The sequence below is a fragment of the Podarcis gaigeae genome, assembly GCF_964106915.1.
Source record: "Podarcis gaigeae genome assembly, chromosome: 4".
NCBI lineage: Eukaryota > Metazoa > Chordata > Lepidosauria > Squamata > Lacertidae > Podarcis > Podarcis gaigeae.
The window spans coordinates 62,015,317-62,033,939 of NC_139677.1; the positions used below are offsets into that span (position 1 = coordinate 62,015,317).

General features: G+C 38.9%; 1 protein-coding gene across 29 annotated transcripts in view; it reads left to right on the forward strand.

Moving 5' to 3' along the window:
* The window catches only part of ROBO2 (roundabout guidance receptor 2), an 800,601-nt gene that overhangs the window by 651,617 nt on the left and 130,361 nt on the right, over positions 1 to 18,623 (forward strand). For 19 of the 29 annotated variants that reach the window (XM_083735907.1, XM_083735912.1, XM_083735908.1 and 16 more), the window contains exons 6-7: positions 11,153 to 11,280; positions 17,540 to 17,551. In XM_083735907.1, coding sequence (XP_083592033.1) covers positions 11,153 to 11,280; positions 17,540 to 17,551 — 140 coding nt within the window. The remainder of the gene's footprint in view (positions 1 to 11,152; positions 11,281 to 17,539; positions 17,552 to 18,623) is intronic. The other 10 variants (XM_083735918.1, XM_083735909.1, XM_083735911.1 and 7 more) reach the window with 1 other exon arrangement.

Genomic DNA, 18,623 nt, shown 5'->3' on the forward strand with positions numbered 1-18,623 from the left:
TCTGTTCCTCCACAATCTTCCAAATGTAGCCTTATGAGGCTTTGCCCTCGGATGGGAAAAATATTATGCCCGGGAAAGGGAGATGGGAGTCAACAGACACTCTAGGAATAGTTTCAGAGATAAAGCTTTATTTCTACCATCCATGAACTGGTAGAAGGAGCAAGTGTGATAACTCACAAAAAGCATGCACAGGTTCACAGTCATTTGCACAGAGTATATATTCCCCTTCCAGTTCCGTCCCCTTTCTCCTCCCTCAGGAGTCCTGCCCATGAGTTCCTCTGAGCATGAACAGAAAGCTCCCCTGTCTTGGGACTCTTTTGGACTCTTGGCGCCATTCCCAGGAAAGGGGGGGTGAGAGCCAAGGGGTCGAGGAGCCCTGGTGGTTCAGCATGTCCAAGATGTTGCAACCGAATGAGATAAGATTCGTTTCTCAGGCCTGCTTTGAACAGAGCCTATTCATTAGCTTTTTGAAGCCTTCTCGTGCTGATAAAAGTAATGGTTTTTCCTATGTACTAGCATCTTGTGAGAATCCACAGAAAAGCTGTAGCGTTGGATTTTTAGAAGACAAAAGGAATTTTGGACAGTTTTGAGGCCTGGTGTGATTATTGAGTGGGGGGGGGGTGACTTCGAGCCAGGTGGGGTCACCTGTCCTCCTTCCTTCACAAGGGAGACTGTTCCACTGTGGAACAGCTCTTGCCATCAGAAAACTCTTCCTGGTGTTTAGTTGGAATCTTCTGTTTTGTAACTTAAACCATTGGTTCGGGCTGTAACCTCCAGAGCAGGAGAAAATAAGCTTGCTCCACCTTCCATGTAATAGTCCTTTAGTTATTTGATGATAGCTATCGTATCTCCTCTCAGTTTCTTATTTACCAAGCTAAACATGTTGAACTCCCTCAACCATTCCACATAAGGCTTGGTTTCCAGACCCTTGATCATCTTGGTCACCCTCCTCTGCACACACACTCCAGATTGTCAATATATTCCTTAAATTGTGCCTCTCCAACTGGACACAGTATTCCAGGTGTGGTCTAACCAAGGCTGTGAATAGAGTGGTACTATTACCTCCTTTGATGGGGACACTATACTTTTAATTGATGCAGCCTAGAATCACGTTAGCTTTTTTGCTGCTGCATTATACTGTTGACTCATGTTATGCTTGTGGTCTGCTAAGACCCCTAGATTCTTTACATGTACTACTGGCAAGCCAGGTGTCTCCCCCCGCCAACCCCAGCTTATATATGTGCAGCTGATTATTCCTGCCTAAGTGTAGAACCCTGACATTTGTCCCTATTGAAATTAATTATTGTGCTTTGGGCCTAATTCTTGTTAAGGTTATCTTGAATCCCAATTCAGTCTTCTGTGGGATTAGAAACCTCTCTAATTAGATGAGCATCCCCTCAATTCCTTCATCCAAGTAATTTATAAAGACGTTGAACAACAACAGTCTCAGGACAAAACCCTGTGGCACCCCCTTTATTTCTTTTTTCTAGGATGACGAGGGACCATTAGTGAGCACTCTTTGGATTTGGTCAGTCAACCAGCTACAAATCCAGCTGACAGTTGACTTATCCAGCCCATATTTTACCAGCTTCCTTGCAAAAATATCATGCCTTAATGAAATCAGGAAACACTACATCCACAGCACTCCCCTGATCTGCCAAGCTTGCAACTCTATCAAAAGTATGAAAGAGATTAATCTGGAATGACTTATTTTTGAGAAACCCATGCTGGGCCTTAGTAGTTACAGCATCCTTTTGTAAGTGCTCACAGGCTGACTGCTGAATTATCTGTTCTAGGACCTTTCCTAGTATTGATGTCAAGCTGACTGGTCGGTAGTTACCTGGGTCTTCTTTTTTCTCCTTTTTGAAGATGGGGACAACATTTGCCTGCCTCATTATGAGTTTTGGCCTGCCTCACCTCCTTCCTGCAACTATTGGCTACTCATGTACACTCCTCCTTTTTGATTTCCCCTTTCTTTCATTTCATAAACACACCCTTCTTAAATCTCAGATCATCTGTAACTGCCTTCTGCAGCCACACCAGTTTTTTGATGCCTCTTTTGATGCCCTTTTCTTTCTTGTTAGAATTGTCTGCATTTTTACCTTCAATATTTCACCTTTTAGAAACTCCCATCCACCTTCAACTTCCTTCTCTTTGAGCATTTTTTTTAGTATTTCAGACCATGGGATCTCACCCAGTAGTTCCTTAAGCTTTTTGAGAATGAGAAGCCCACAGTCCATTTCTGAGTGGGAGATAACGGACCAGGGTAGAACTGTCTCTCTTCTCACAGCACCTAGGAATCTTGATAAAGAGGGTAGAGTAGTAGGAAGCAGGAAACAGGAAACAGCATTCAGAGGCGAGGGCTAACTAATTCTCACCCGAAAGGCAATGTTTTGTAACGCACAAAAAGTGATAGATGATTGGGGGTTTTTTAAATTGAAAATCCTAGTGGACTAATGGATACCTTTTCTATTCAATATTAGCCCTGAGAATCCACCTCACACTTTCAAATTACTTTTGAAAGGTAGTTAAGAAACTATGGAGTTGATTTTTTAAAAATGCTAAGTGTACACAACAAAGAAACTTTGATATCCTGTGCATTAAATGCTTGGGTATTTAACTGAAGCTTCTACAAGACACAACCAAGGGGAAAATGACCTTTCAATGAAATATGAGTTAATAACACACTATAATGCTATGTGCTTTAGTCAAGTTAATCACAGCACAGATTGCAACTAAATGCAGCCCTATGTGTATTGCAAATTAATTAGAAGTAAGACTTTTCTCTGTGGCATGAGGGATCTAATCCTTGGTTACATCAGCACATTTTCAATTTTAATTAATAACAATTAACCAACTTAAATAAAGGGACAGGAGGGAAAAGGTGATTTCTTGTATTAAGTATAGCACTTTCAGTATCATCTCTGCCTAAATCTGTTGTGCTTTCTTGTTTCCTGTGCTACCATCAAGGAAAGATTAATTCCATTTATGAGAGGCATGGGGAAGACAAAAGGATTATCTGAACCACTGATCAATGAAAGGAAAAACTACTGTATTGCTATTCTTATGTACATCTGGAGAGGTTAAAGGTAGCTTCAATACAAAGTTTTCTGTTAAAAACTAGACAACAAAATTATCAGGGTGTAAGGGAAGGGATAGTACTTCTGGTGGGGGACACATCCTCATCCATCTGGGATAGTTTGTCCACCTTTGGTCCCCACCCTGCGCTCAGCTCTCACCTGTGACTCCTAGAAGCTGTCAACATAGGATATGCCACAGTCTGGGAATGGTTTCAACAGGCTGGCTAATCTAGGTGAGGGTAGCCAATGGGTCTCAAACTTTTGGCGAGTCTGAGACTTCCCTTGCATGCGAAGACAGGCTCTGGTGAACTGAATGGACGAGACCAATAGTGGGTCCAGTGATCAAGAAGGCAGTTACTGCACATTCTGTAGGAGGGCATGAGAGCAGATAGGGCTCATCAACTTGGGAAGGTAGGAAAGGAAAACTCTGATCCTAAACCTCCACAGCCCTCTGGCTAAACTCATCTGTGAGAGAGGCTCCAGGAATAAACCCCAAGGAAAAATCCATAAGCGCTACCTTGTGGGACATCTTCAGGAGAAGAAAAGGCTAAGGAGTAAACCGTACACAAATCCGGAGTGGAATACCTAAGGTGGTTGGATGGTGTATTGTACACCTCTTTCTGCCAACTCCTGCAGCCAAGGAACATGCCGAATGTGTTGCTCTGCTTTCCTTTGGACCACATCAGCAAGGCCAAGAGGAGGGGTCTTGCTGTCTGGGCAGCCCAGGACCTCCGTACACACTGCCCAAACGCAGCACTTCAGTGCTGCTAACACAGCAAAATCAGGGCAGGAGGCAGCAGTTATGAGATAGCAGTTTCTACAGCCACAGCAGGTGCTGTGATTCTCCAGTGGTTTGACTTCGCCCTTGGAGGTGCACTTCATTGTTTCTTGAGTCAGACGGATGCCAACAACATTACTGCCACATGTTCTGCTTCTTAAAAATGTATCCCTTTATTTTTAAAACTTATTTCTAGCTAGAAGAGGTGCATATATAGCTGGGCACTGAACTGCTAATTATGAAGTTCAATAATCATAGAAATCTGCATCTTGCCAGAAGTACCCTACAACGAGATAATCGTTCTGAATGTTACAAGGCCTAGGATAGAATACCTCCCCTCTGATATACTAATCCATCTTTTGTCAGTAGAAAATGAAGATTAGAAGACATTTAACTTAATTTCACTTCCAAAACTATAATAGCTAATGCTAAAACCAACACAGAATAAAACAAAACAGTCAACAAAAGGTATGTTTGTTCCTTGACTTGTTCCCAGCTGTTCAACTCTGATAATGTTTCCATTTTTAAAAAGCAAAAAATGGCCAGTATCTTCTGTTTTCCTCATTTCTTCAAAGAGAATTCAGTTTCTGTGTTATATGCTGAGATTTTTGTTACATGCTGAGATGCTCTAAGTCTTCACGTTCCAGTGCTTGAGGGTTGAATTACAATACAGAAAAGGTAATACAAGCTGTCGGATAAATGTGCCTCAACTCTGATACAAAGAGCAACTATTCTTTCCATCTGCTAAAATGATGGAAAGAATGGTTCAGTTTCTACTGGATTTACTTTTATGTTATCTTAGTTGTCAATGCCAGTGAAGATGATGGTTGATACCAACTATTATATGGCAAATTATTTTATGTAGTGTTTCAAAACAACTGTATAGTGGTGGTTTGCTATCTTTCTACTCCTTTCTAGCTTTCCTTATTTTTAATATAATAATTTTTACCATATTATCCATCAATGCTTTTCACTTTTTATTAACAATGTTTATGACCGTTGCATTTGCTTGCTCATCTTTGAACACTGCAATAAAATGTTTTAGTTTGCTTGTACATAATTTAAGCATTATTAAAAATGTATAGAAGACATATAATCTCTTGCTTTCAAGCTGAGAAAGTCAGCTTTCATCCAACACATTCCAAGTGTGTCTTTGGAACTTCAGGCAATGTTGCGCAATAAGTGTAACAGTTGATTTTTAGATTACACACACACACACATTCCACTCCACTCCAAGAAATTACTTACACCCACTTACACTCCAAAAGTCCAACTGTTTTGAATATGTTTTGCATTGGAAAAGTCCAACTGCTTTGAATATGCTTTAATTTCTACTAGCAACCAATAAGGTTTTCAGTCAAAAAATACCAGAAGTTCTATAAAAATATGTAGTGTAATGATAGCAAGAGTTGAAACTTCTTAACCTTTGCAGGGTAACCGCTATAATTGGTTAGGGCATGATGGATATTGCTTATACTTTATTGTGTCTTATAACAACAAGAAATAAACTAATTCAAGTACAAAGAAGGGAATATACTTGGTTGGCGCATTCATAAATCTCATCTGGCAGCTTTAACAGTTTATGAACACTACTATTCTTTTGGTAAAGAGACCAGCAACTAAATAAATAAAAGTCTTGATAAGGTTGCTACTACTTGGCAATGACCTCACCACTCAAATAGGAATTTAGAGGCTTAAAAAGCAATCTCAAGAGCTGCTGGCTGAAGGTGGGTAGGATGAGGCAAAGGTGACTCTACTCTCATAGAGATAAGTTCTGCTGTCAGGAGGAACACCTCCACTCCACAAAGGAACATACCTTATACTGCAGAAGCTCTATGGATGTAGAGCTACCATGAGTAGTAGACTCAGGGGAAGTGTGGGTAAGAAGCAGCCTTGGATCCAAAGCCCCATCTGTTTTCCTGTGGAGCCCCAGGATCAGGCCCCTCAATGACATCTCCATAAAAAACAAATGCAGATTTATTTATTTTTACACAAACCACCACTTTACTTCCGGCCAACTCAGTTAACATGCAGTTTTGTGTGTTATATCTTCACATAAGAGAGGTGAATTCCCTCTTTTGCCATATTTTGCAAACAACATGTTCGTGCTTCAACGAAGTTGAATGACCACTTGCACAATATAACTTCTGCCCACGCCCACTAAATCTGTATCCTCACAACATTCCACTGCGTGTATGTTTTGATGCTTTGTTAGTCTTCTTAAGTATATTTTATACCACAGTACAACAGTTTGTAACATTGCGAAAGCTGAAGGCCGGGGGGGGGGGGGAAGGATAATTTGGATAACTGGAACACGAGTGGAACGAGCTCATTTTGTAAAAGGACAAACATGAACTAGAATAGGTTCCTTTTTGAACATGTTGAACTGGAACAGGTTCCTTTTTAAAATGCCCTTTCCAAGTTCTGCAACATATGCTACATAGGGCTGTCCCTCTCCCCCATGCCATGTGGTTTTCCCATGGAGCCTTTGGCATGCACTATTAGGCAAGACAAAGGAATCAGGGAAAGAATGTGAGTGAAGGGGGAAATCTGACTGCACAAGCTGCCTTCTGTTTGCACAACCATTTGGTACAACTGATTGAAGTATTAATGATAGGCTGCTTAAATGAAAGACTGTTATAGCTGAGTTCAAGCCACGCTGCAAAGGAAGATACCAGCTGATCCATGTGGTACTTAAAGTCAACACTGGTCTGCTGATTGTCACTGTCCCCAAGCCACACTTTCAGCAGGGATCAGCTACAGTACTCTGGAGTTCTGGAAAGCTAATCACCGCTGATCAGCTGATCAGCTCTGATTATAATCCCTTTCTTTTGTCAGGGTTCAGCTCAACTTGGAGCTCCCAAGTGAAACCAATCCCATCTGGTCGTGCATATTTCAAGAGTGCAGAACACAAGCCCCACTTGCTAAAGAACAAACCTGACATCCTATATGATAACATGTTTATTTCTTGTTCCTGTCCCATACCCTTTTACTATTGTCAGAACTGCACAAACCATACTAGAAACACTGAATTCTGAATCTTTGTGGTACTGTTTCCTAATTTCTATGGGGTATTTAAACATATTACAATTCATTTATTTATAGTGCTATCTATACATATACTACTACTGCTACTAATTTTTTATTTATATCCTGCCCATTTGGCTGGGTTTCCCCAGCCACTCTGGGCAGCTTACAACATATAAAACACAACAAAACATCAAACACTAAAAAACAAGATATCCTACACAAGCAAGAAACAAACCAATAAAACACAACAACAATAATAAACAGTTTACAGTTATACCCAAATTAAAGTAACAGCCAACCCCAACTAAACATTTAACCAACACCAACCCGACAAAAATGAAACAGAGGAACTAAAATTAGAACCATTTAAAGCATTGTATCCAGTTGTCCCAACCCAAGAGTTATTCCAGCAGTGTCCCTCTGGCCTCCCAGGAGCCTTTTAGCTGTTCAGGGTGAGTGTGGGCTCCGCCTCCTAGGCCAGGTGGAAATGGGCCATGCAGCAGGGAGTTCTTTCTTCCAGCACTCAGGCAGCAGCTTAGTAAGTTCTGTTGAGTTCAATGGGGCACACTCCCAAGGAAGTGAGTGCAGAACTGCTACTTTATTATATTTATAATGACACAGAAAAATGGGCCGTCAGGATATAGGCTCAAGGTGCCACTCACTGTGATGGGATCAGAAATACATACAAAAAATATGAAGACAATTTAGACTTTGAAAATCCACTGCTTTGTAATAGTATGAAGCAAGGATTTTTGTATCTAAGCTAATTTTAGATATTGTAGATTAACTTGTTTTATTTTAATCATTATTTCACCTACAGATGGTAATGGTTTTGACACAATTAAGTTTTCTAGTTCTTCCTCCAAGAAAAATACAAAGCTCTTTTCCCCCCACTTTGTCACAGCTGGTTACCAATCAATCTCAATTCACGGTACAGTGATGATAGCACATGTTGTCCATGGGCCAAATCTGATTGGGTTGCATTTTTCAGCAGTGCTTCATATCTGGGGGGGAAATGTGTCTCAATGGCAGGGACTGTCAGCACACTTTTGTACAACTGTCGTTAATCAAACCAGCAACAAAGACTACATTCATAAGAGCCAGAGACTGTCAAATTTCAAAATCAAAATCACCCTATTTCTTTAAGAATTTCCTAACCAGTAATGTTTTTTCATCTGTTCTCATGTATGCTTTCCCCTCTGCTTAATGAAAAGCAGACTATCTGTAGCTATTACTTCAGAAAAGGAATAACTGTATATGGCATTAGCAATTGCTTCTTACAACTACGCATTTTAAGATATTTTTGACTTTTTGCTGAGTGTAAGCCAATCTATAGAGGGGTAGAAATACTGTAAGGACACAAGAAAAAGAAATGTGAGAGAGATGTGATCAGAATTCAGTTCTTGCTGTTCTCGTGATCAAATTTGCTTTTCTAGAGCTCTTATTAGTTTCTGTTTACACTGCTTTGAGCTCCTTGAAAGAAGAGTAGGAGAAAAATACAGCAACAATAATAGTGGTTAATATCAATGGTCCTCACTAGTGTTAATGTGGTCTTTACTAGTGCTAATGTAAGGAGGTGATCAGATACATCATACTTATTTGAAAAGTTTGTTGGTGAAACAAGAAGCACAATGGCTAGTAGGTACCTACTTTTGAGCTTTCATTTGCTTGTGTGCGGAGCAAATTCTATACTACCCCCCCCCCCTCATGAAGTAACCACAGAATATGCCAATATGTCTGTGGTAATATGTGGTGCTAGTTCCACCTCTGAATGAGTTCTCACATGCAGACAATGATCTCAAACTGCCAACCAATTGGCTGAGTTTAAAGGGCCAGTTCATTACAACAAGGGCTTCCAACAAGGACTGTCATATGGTTGTCATATGACAAGTTGGTTATATGGTTCAGACTACAATCAGCGCCTATACTGATGTACCATAAAGGTCGATTGGATTATGGTATTTTACCTAGAGAAGCTAAACTCAACATGTCTTTCATTTTCTTTCCCTACAAGTCACTTAAATACGTAAATGTAACCTTCCATTTCACATTATTCCTTTGCACAGCATATTCAGAGCCAATTAACTTCCAACCTCTTATTTTCTTGCTTCACCTGTCATAGATTATCAGTGAACCATGATGACTTGTGTGGGCAGTGTGAGTAGAACAGATGACTATGGGGCACTACATCAATTCTTTAGGAGAACAGATGGTTGCAATATCTCATGAGCCTTGCTATACACTGGCTGCTCTTAGATAGCATGCTTTTTTCAGGGTGGTCTAGAAACCCACTGATAATTTGCAGGCTAGAATGCAATGAGTTGGTGTTCCTTCTCAAAATAGCTGCTGATTTGACCACTCTAAGGGCACATTTACTCTATAATCTCCATACTGGTATTCAAGATTATCATTGTGGCTAACTCTCTGTCCTGGCATGCTACATAAATAACTTGTACACCCATCAGTCTCTGCACAATTGCATGATTGATAGGTGCGAACATGAAGTCTGCTGAGGTTTACAAGGCAGCTGGCTGGCATGCCAGAACCAGTACATCAGTGAGATGAAGTGGGAATGAGTCAGCTGCAGCCCAAAGCTGATTGTCAGAATTGTATCCAAGATTGTCTGCATTAAAGTTCAAGTCAGTTATACCCTTTTGACTGTCTAGGTATATGCTAGCCACCTTTCTGTACTCTTAGAAGGGTGGGAATTGTTCTTCAGATATGAAATGGCCAAGCTTTATTGTGATCTGCAGATTTAGATTTTTGCCTCTGTATTTTCAATTCCACTGTAGTCAGTCTTAACATTAAAGAAAACTAAAGGAAATAATTTCGGTCCTGATTTTCACTGCTTGCTCTCTATGAAAAAAATATTTTTTTTTTAAAAAAGAATAGCAATACTAATTATAACCTCTGACAATAGCATATCAACAGTTTCTGGAAATTTGATACTTCCATTTGCTGCTCTTGTGCTTAGTCTAATGAACATAGTAAGGTTTTTCCTGTTGATGAGTGCCAATCAGAATGGCAAATTACTTAATTCATGGCAGCTTCTTGTATTGTTTCTAGCTCTGGTACCTGCCAGTGAGAAGTTTCCTCACTAACCATTAAAAAACACTATTTAACATTAAACTTACTTGAAACTGTACCTACTTGCAGAACAAAAATAAAGTTTCAGGGCAGAAGGACAGGTTTCCCTGTGGTTCTCTCACATCAGTGCAGAAGCAGAGAGGCACTTGTAGACCACTTTCTCCCTGAGAGGCACTGCTCATGTTGACCACCATGTAGATTCCCCAGCCTTGTTACAAAGTCAGAGGAAACCATGAATGTACAAATTGGAGATGAGAGAGAGTTAAGAACTCTCCCTTCTAATCTGCCAATTCTCTCGTCTTGTATCTCCAGCCCCCATTATATTGGAAAGTACAGAGTCCTTGGTATAAGCAGAGAAAAGGGACTGAAGAACAAAAAGAACAGTCTGATGGAGGCAAAGGCCAATAATGGCTATGCTCCGTCTCCACAGCTGGAGGCAGTAATGCTTCTGAATACCAGTTGCTGGAACCACAGGAAGGGAGAGTGCTCTTGTGCTCGATTCCTGCCTAAGGGTTTTTCCCGCAGGCATCTGGTTGGCCACTGTGAGAACAGGATGCTGGACTAGGTGGACTCTCAGCCTGATCCAGCAGCCTTGTCTTGTGTTCTTATAGAGGATATTCCTAACCCTAGATAGAGATGCCTGGCATTGAACCTGGGACCTTCTGCATGCAAAGCAGATTCTTTACCGCTGACTATGGCTTTCCCTACATATTTTTTATTTACTATGTTAGTTTAAATCAGTATATTCCCCACACCAGAAAAGATACTGTCAACTTTGTTAGCAGTTTACTATGGAGATGAAACATTTTAAAGGCCAGAAGTGAAACATGCAGTAATGTACTTAGATTCAGGGTAAACCTGGAATGTCATATATTGATAACTGATGCGTGTTAGCTCTATTTTATCATAGTGCTCCAGATCAAGGGCAGAGTGACTGATATTATTAATAAAGCCTTGATACCGCATGAACATAGCAATACTAATTTTATGGCTGTAAAGTTTTTAAGTAATGCATGGTGCAATAAAAGTGTCATGAAGATTAATGTTCAGTGGAATTATCTAATTCCACATAATAAATTATGTTCCAGAGATATATCCAAGATAGAATAAGGATGGTATATTCCAGGTAAGACATTAAGCCGAGCAGTGATTTTCATCTTCTCTGTTTCAAATGCAGATACGACATCAAAGATGACTACACCTTGCGTATTAAAAAGGCGATGAGCACAGATGAGGGGACCTATACATGCATAGCGGAGAACAGAGTTGGAAAAGTTGAAGCCTCTGCTACACTAACTGTTCGAGGTAAGTGTTGGGTTATGGGAAAGGGACTGCAATATAGTGTGGTTCTGTTTTCTAAAATGGTGCAAATACAATGATTTTAAATCAAAATAATTGTGGCTAGATTTCAAATATATCTATTTAAAAACAGCTTTTTCTTGTATATAATTTTGTAAGAGTTTATTTATTTAAAAAATATCCTTTCTACTGCCGTTAGTCATTAATTGATTAAAGATTGTTTTTAGAATAGTCATCAGAATGCTAAGGAGGTGCATTATTGAGTAAAACAAATAGCCCTCTAGCCCAGTACCCCAGTACTCTGCTTAATTAACAGCAGCTCTCCAGAATCTGAAGCAGAGTACTTCTTTGTACAATATATATATTTTAAGTCATCATGCAAAAGGTGGAACATGGAATGTGCAAATTGTGTGCTCTACCAGAAAGCTAAAACTCCTAAGTTACTGCCTAAGTTAAGTCCCATTGATCTTATAGGTCTGCTCCAAGTGTGACACAAGTTGAGATCCAACTCTTTGGGTTTATACTCTGTTTGTTCTTTGCTCTCTGTGGTGATTCCAATATGCACAGAGTTCACAATGTAAGGGTGCAAAGAACAGTTTTGTAATAATTATCCTTTCTAGTTAACTTGCATGTAGAAAGTTGTGTTTCTTACCTTTCACACATCATGAAAAGCAGAAAAAAGTATTAAAGTGGTAAACACAAAAACACACGTACTTCCCAGTATTCGTTGTTAATTGTTGGCTTAGGAGTTGTATTAGGAAGAATTAACATAGTAAGCAGATGCTCAAACTAGTACATTGCACATTATTCTAACCTTATAAGCCATGGAAATCTTTTCAGACAAAAATCTAAAGTTCTTTTCTATGCCAGAATAGAAAATCTAAGATGAAGAAAGGGAGAAATTGTTTTAGCTTAAGGGAGAAGTGTATGTGCGTGAGCATGTGCATTCAAGAGATGCCATGATGCTGCAGACTTTAAAGGTACCCTGTAATTGCAAAGAGCAATGTGCTGTGCTTTGAAGCTCTGCTTCAAAACACCACATCACCTGATGTCATTGTGACAACATGTGATTGATGGGTGAGTGGCCCTTCCCACCTTTCAGATTTGGCCCATGGAATGGTAGGGGAGATCCAGTTCCCCACCACTGGTTTAGAAAAAGGGAGAATCGTGATAGCAGGCTACAGAAAAAATGGTAAATTTTCATGCTAGAGAGAAAGAAAAAGGGTGTGTGTGGCAGAATTGAGAAATATTGAGGAACACCAAATACATATCCTTTTGGAGGCCAAAGGGTGTCCTCATTGGGCAACAGACTGTAGATCAACAAATAACTTGCTCTCAAGTCTTGCTGTCTGTAAGTTCCACTTAGCGCAGATGTTTGCCTGGTTCTGATTGCCTTGCTTTACATAGCCAGGTGTGAACTTCTTTGGGAGATGTACTGTTTAAATCCAGAGGATGAATCCAGTTGGGGTGAACTATTATTTCCTTCCAGGATCTACCAGCACACTAATATTACAACGACCTGGAGATTCAGTACAGTTTCCTGAAACCTGCACACATGTTGAAGCATTTGCAAAATCATAAGGCACATGGATATATGTCCTCAGCAGTGATAGTGGACTATCAGTGATGTGAGTCCAATATGGAAACACTAATCTAAATATTTATAGGCAGCATATAAATATACCTGTAATATATATTATAATAAGTTGTGTGTATCTGTTTGTGTGTTTGTTAGATATACCCTTATCCATGGATGGATGGATATCACTCAGACACTATTTCACAATTTAGCAGCGTGTGCTGAAGGTTCAGTAGAGCTGTGAAAGGTTAATAAAAACATTTTTAGCTTTATCAGTGTTCCTTCTCCTTCATACGCATTAAATCAGATGATCAAAGCCTCTATGGATTGCTTTATTAGAACAGAGGTCAACTGACCTGAAACGCCAGTTTCCATTTCCATCATTTAATACATAGACACAGTTCAGTTTGATTTGATGAATCTGGAACAAAAAAGGGGGGGAAGTTAACCTAGTGCCTTTGCAGGCAGTGAGGGAGAGGAGTTGTCCAGATTTGATAAAAGAGAGAGGTTTTGTGGTAATCCAGCTGCTAAAATATTACTATTAATACTCACTTTAGATAATAAGTTTTTGTTTTAAGCTGCAAAACATGTTCATGTACAAACTATGTTTTATGTATAGATTGCCATTTTGTAATTTGAGAAAAGCAGGCAATAGATTTTCATTCCGGAGAAAATAGCATCATGCCCATTCCTTCCTTTTTTTGTGGAAATAAGAAAACTAGTCACTACACTAGTCAGCTCCACACTTCATATTTCCTCATAATATCAGCCAGGGCACATGCTGGAGAGACCAACAATTTCTTTAGGCTGAAGCTTAGCATAGTTATATGAGTAGTGAGTTGAACAAAGGGGACAAGGAGGAATCTGTTGAACTCACTGGAGCCTGAACTTGAGCAAATTAAGGTGAAAAAAGAATATATATAATTTAATTGATTTTCCTACATGAAAGAAGATATCTCATTATCTTTCTCCCCCCACCCCACCCTTTCTAATTTAACTAACCATAGGCAGAGTGTTTATTCAGTACAATGGAAGACACTGCATTGCAAGTATATGTTGAACATCAGATATATAAAAGAACATTTAAAAAGCCAAGAAATATAATGTTTGAAGTCAGGAGACTGGAAATTTTGCATATAAAGCTGCATTGTCAAACTCCCATTGTTTTTATGGCTCTAACAAAAATAATATTCCTTGTGTATATAATATAATGATTTGATCTTTCAGTCTCTAGGACACTTTTTAAAAGGGGGACTGTGGTGGTGTGCCTTCTTCCACTAACCTCGTATTATGCTTATTTACTTTCAGAATAAATTCTGGTATATTCAGTTGAACTTATTCCTAAGTAAATGAGCATAGAATTGCTGTCTCGTATTGATTGGCTTCAATGAGACCAGGCATTTTACTTATGTAGTATTTCTGCCCCTGTCAGCTACGCTTCATTGCCTGCTCACCCAATAATGTTGTTCCAATAATGCATAAGTATGAAATATTTTTCATGAGCAGCCTTACTAACTCTGCATTCATATACTGTCCCCCCTCTCGCCATTTTATCCATGTTTTACCTTCATCTTTACTAATGATCCTGTATCAATGTAAGATGAACCACTTATTCAAAGAGCCAATGGATAGAGGAAAAAAGACATACAACTTCCTATAAACTTACGAAATGACAGTCACCCGCAAAACTTCTGACTCTGGTGATGGAATTTATTGATGTACTGTATAAGGGGCTTCCAGCAACTGTTCACTCTCTGACCTACTTGCTGCGCTCAGGATATCCTGTACCTGCTGGTAGTTGTGTTTGAGTTCACCAAGTGTTATGTACTGAAGTTCTCACCCTGGGCCAGCAGGGGGATACTGTAGATAGTTCAGGTCCACATATGCAAATATGGGATCAAAAGTGACGTTCAGTGATTGGATAGTTATAGAAAATCGTTACTGTTGCATTCTAGTGGAGCTCTATATAAGCAGGCTGGCTGAACCCTTCAGTTCAGTTCTGTTCTGCCTGTGAATAAACAAGAGCTGTTTGAAGAATTGCTGTGTCGTCTGATATGTTCACCCACAACTTAACACCAAGGGTGATAAATAAATACTTGCTTTTAGCCTGCTGTCCTCAAAACCTAGTATTTGTTCCAGTAGACAGCAGAGGCTGAAACAGGGAATACAGTTTTTGGAAGGACTGTGTTTTCTATATGCAGCTTTGGCATAAAGATTTCCATTTTGCTGACAAACGTTAGCAGATAAAAGGCAATCCTTGAAAGCCAAGCTAGGATTTTTTTAAAAAAAGCTAAATAGGGTATAGGAACCCTCAACTATTAATTAGAATAACATAGGAAAAACCAGCTGGATCAGTCCAATGACCCATCTTGTCCCAGCATCCTGTTCTCACTGTGGTCAACCAGATGCCCATGGGAAAACTGTAGGAGCATTCTCCCATCCTGTGGTTTCAGAAGCATACTATCTGCAACTGTGGAGGCAGAGCATAGCCATTGTGCATAGTAGCCACTGATAGCCTTATCCTTCATGAATTTGTCTAATTCTCTTTTTAAGAATGAATAAATACTTTCCTTTTATCTGTCCTGATTCATCTAATATTCATCTAATATTCAGAGAGAGAAATAAAAGCTTTTCTTCATTCGTATTCTCATTGCCATGCATAACTTTGCCATGCATAACTCCCTTTTCCTCCCAGGGACGTTGCTTTCCCCTTGATCATTTTTTTGCCCTCCCTGAGCCTTTTTTCAACTCTACAATATCCTTTTTGAGATATGACAAGCAGAACTGTATAGAAGGTATTCCAAATCTGTTTCCGCCATAGAGTTGTATGACAGCATTGTGATATTGACAGTTTTATTTTCAGTTCCTTTCATAATGATCCCTAGGAAAGAATTTGTCTTTTTCACAACTGTTTCACACTTCCTGATGGTAGATGTTCAGCAGTGGAACAGACTCCCAAAAGAAGTGATGGACTTTCCTTCCTTGGAGGTTTTTAAGCAGAGGTTGGATGGCCCTCTGTCATGTGTGATCCCTTTAACTAATGTAAAGGTGTGGTACACTCTCCGTCGTTGTCCCCATCATAACTCCCAAGATGACATTCTCTTTGGTGTTTCCCCCTTGGGTTGACCTGTCAATGGCACCCTGCTAGGTCCCATTAGTTCTGAATGTATGGCTCTAGGGACCAAGGAGTCCATAAATCAGCCCACAGTTCAGGCCAATTTGTTTCTACTATCACCTCATTCCCAATGCTCTCCTGGTCTCTCCAGCAGCTGGTGGAAATACCTCTAAGCAGAGTCAACTCGTAAGTCTGCAGGGTGCAATTTCTTCCTTGGGCATTTAGGGGAAAATATAGTGATAGTATAATGGGGAATGAGGGAAATAAAAGATATAAATATAACCAGTGCTTCCCCCCCAAAAAAACAGTTTAGGGGTACTCTCATTTTGGCTCAAGAAAATCATCATTTTATAGTTCAAATCTGGAAAAATAAATACAGTAAATGGACAAAAATACAAAGATTCACAAAACATTTAGGGGTATGTGTACCCCTGTGTCGTCGTCCCTGAAAAAAGCACAGAATATAACAATAAATAAAATTATTATATTCAAAAGATGTCACAACATATTAAGTTCCAAAAGTCTGATTTGGTCCTCTTGCAGGCATATTCTATACATGTCTACTCAGTAGAAGGTACTTTAAGGTAAACACTGACTATAGGATTGCTGCCTAAATCTAACGAAGTTAAATTGGGGGGGGGGGAGCAGTTAACAATATAACTTTACTAATTTGGTTAGTAACATTACGTCTGTTTCCTCTCTCCTATATTTAACCTACCAAAAATACCCAGTGTACCTCTGAACTCTTCCTTAAAATATGTTGAGTAAAAGCAGGTGTGACAGATCCCACTCACCCCCAACAACTCTAATGTAACGACAGTATTCTGCTAGAATGAAATCATTTGTTGAAGCAACTACTTTCAATCTTAGTATCAGTCTGAAGCAGAAATAATTTGTCGATCATTCCCACATTTTTAAAAGAAACTAGAAATTATCTAAGCAGCAATTTGGGACATCTGAGTTGAAATTCCTATGACCATTGGGAGTAATGTTATATTTTCATCAGGTCTGTCAATGATTGGAAAAGGGATGTAGTATGATCCTTTGTGTCTATTACTGAATGAGGAAAAATGGTGCCTTGGGCTTTTCTCCAGCCTGTACTGCAGTCCTGATCAGCCATGCTTAAAACTCAATTGGTATTTAAATCATACAGTGATGCTTCTATTTTATTGGATTGACATTTGCCAGTCTATGGTTTTCGATGATGTATTCATCAGGGTCTAAAAGTTTGGGCTAATGTAGAACTACTTTACTTCAATAAAGCATTAGCAATGGCATTTGATGATGGCATATGAACCTATCAAAAGTGTTGCTCATATGATTGATTCCAGACAGCTTGCTTTACTTTACTTTTAAAAAATCAAATTCTATGCAGGAACAAAAAGCTTCTGATAACTGCAACTTAAATAACAGCAAGAGGCATTTAACTATGGCTAATATATGAGAATTTAGTGTTCAAATGAGTATCCACAGTTAAAGCATAACATTACATATCATGCATTCTGACAAACTTTCTTTATTTTTTCTTTTAATTTTGTTATATTATCACCACACCATTGTAATGTCTCCAGCTCGCCCTGTTGGTAAGTAATCATCATTCTATCCATTTTAGCATGGTTTCATACAGTTCTTCATCTTTCATTTTCTAACCATGTAGGACTATCTTCAGTAGTTATTAACTACTACATATCTAATAGGCAAAGCAATGTGTTAGAGAAAATGTTTTGAATTTGTTCTGGACCTTGATTATCCAGTTAGTCTTGACTGTCCTTGATTAATACCTAGACCTTAATCATCCAGTGTTCCTACTTACGCAAATCATTGTGTGTCCTCTGTTCGGTATACAGCTTTTGTGTAGTGAATTGTGATTCTTTTTAAATGAATCATTGTCTATTGAAGTATTTCAATTGTTGTTTTGAAAAAAGAAGCTGCACTCTGTTTTGATGTCAGTAATTATATATGTTTTACATTGTATCCTAATGGCCAAAGTCCAGATTATAATTTCAAGAGCCTGTCTAGCCCACTGAAATCTATGAAATGGACAATCATAAGTGGGGTTTAGATAAATGCCTTCAATTTTGTATTTATTTTCCTTGCATAAAAAGGTCTGAAAGTTCTGCGTCTATGTTTTCCATATGATCTCTAAAATAAAATAATTTGTTACTACTGTTGGAAAAATATTTATACAGAATTGAATTAAGTACCATTAATATTACAGAATCACTGTCAATTTTGATTTTATTTTCTGATGGAGCACTAAATTTGTATCTGAAGTGCCTGGGTTACGCAAGTGTCCTACATCTGATGTTCAGTGGAAGCGTAACTTCTAGGTGAGCATACAGAATTTTCAGTCCTTTTTAATGAAACTTGATAACACTGTTTAAAATCATTGTTAAAAATGAAAGATTATAAAGATTCTGAAATCTCTACTTTCATTTTACAGTATTTCAAGTGGAACGGAAATAAATATGTTACCGGTACTTTTAATGTGGCTTTTTCAAATGTAGAATTCCTGTGGTGATTGCAATGTTGTTGATGGTTTCAGATATTTAAGTTTTTATCTGTAGTGTCATATCCTTTTTTTGAACAGGCGTGAAAATTTAAGCTTGAATTATTTCTGTCTGCTCGGTCAAAGCAAGCCATTCCTAGCATATG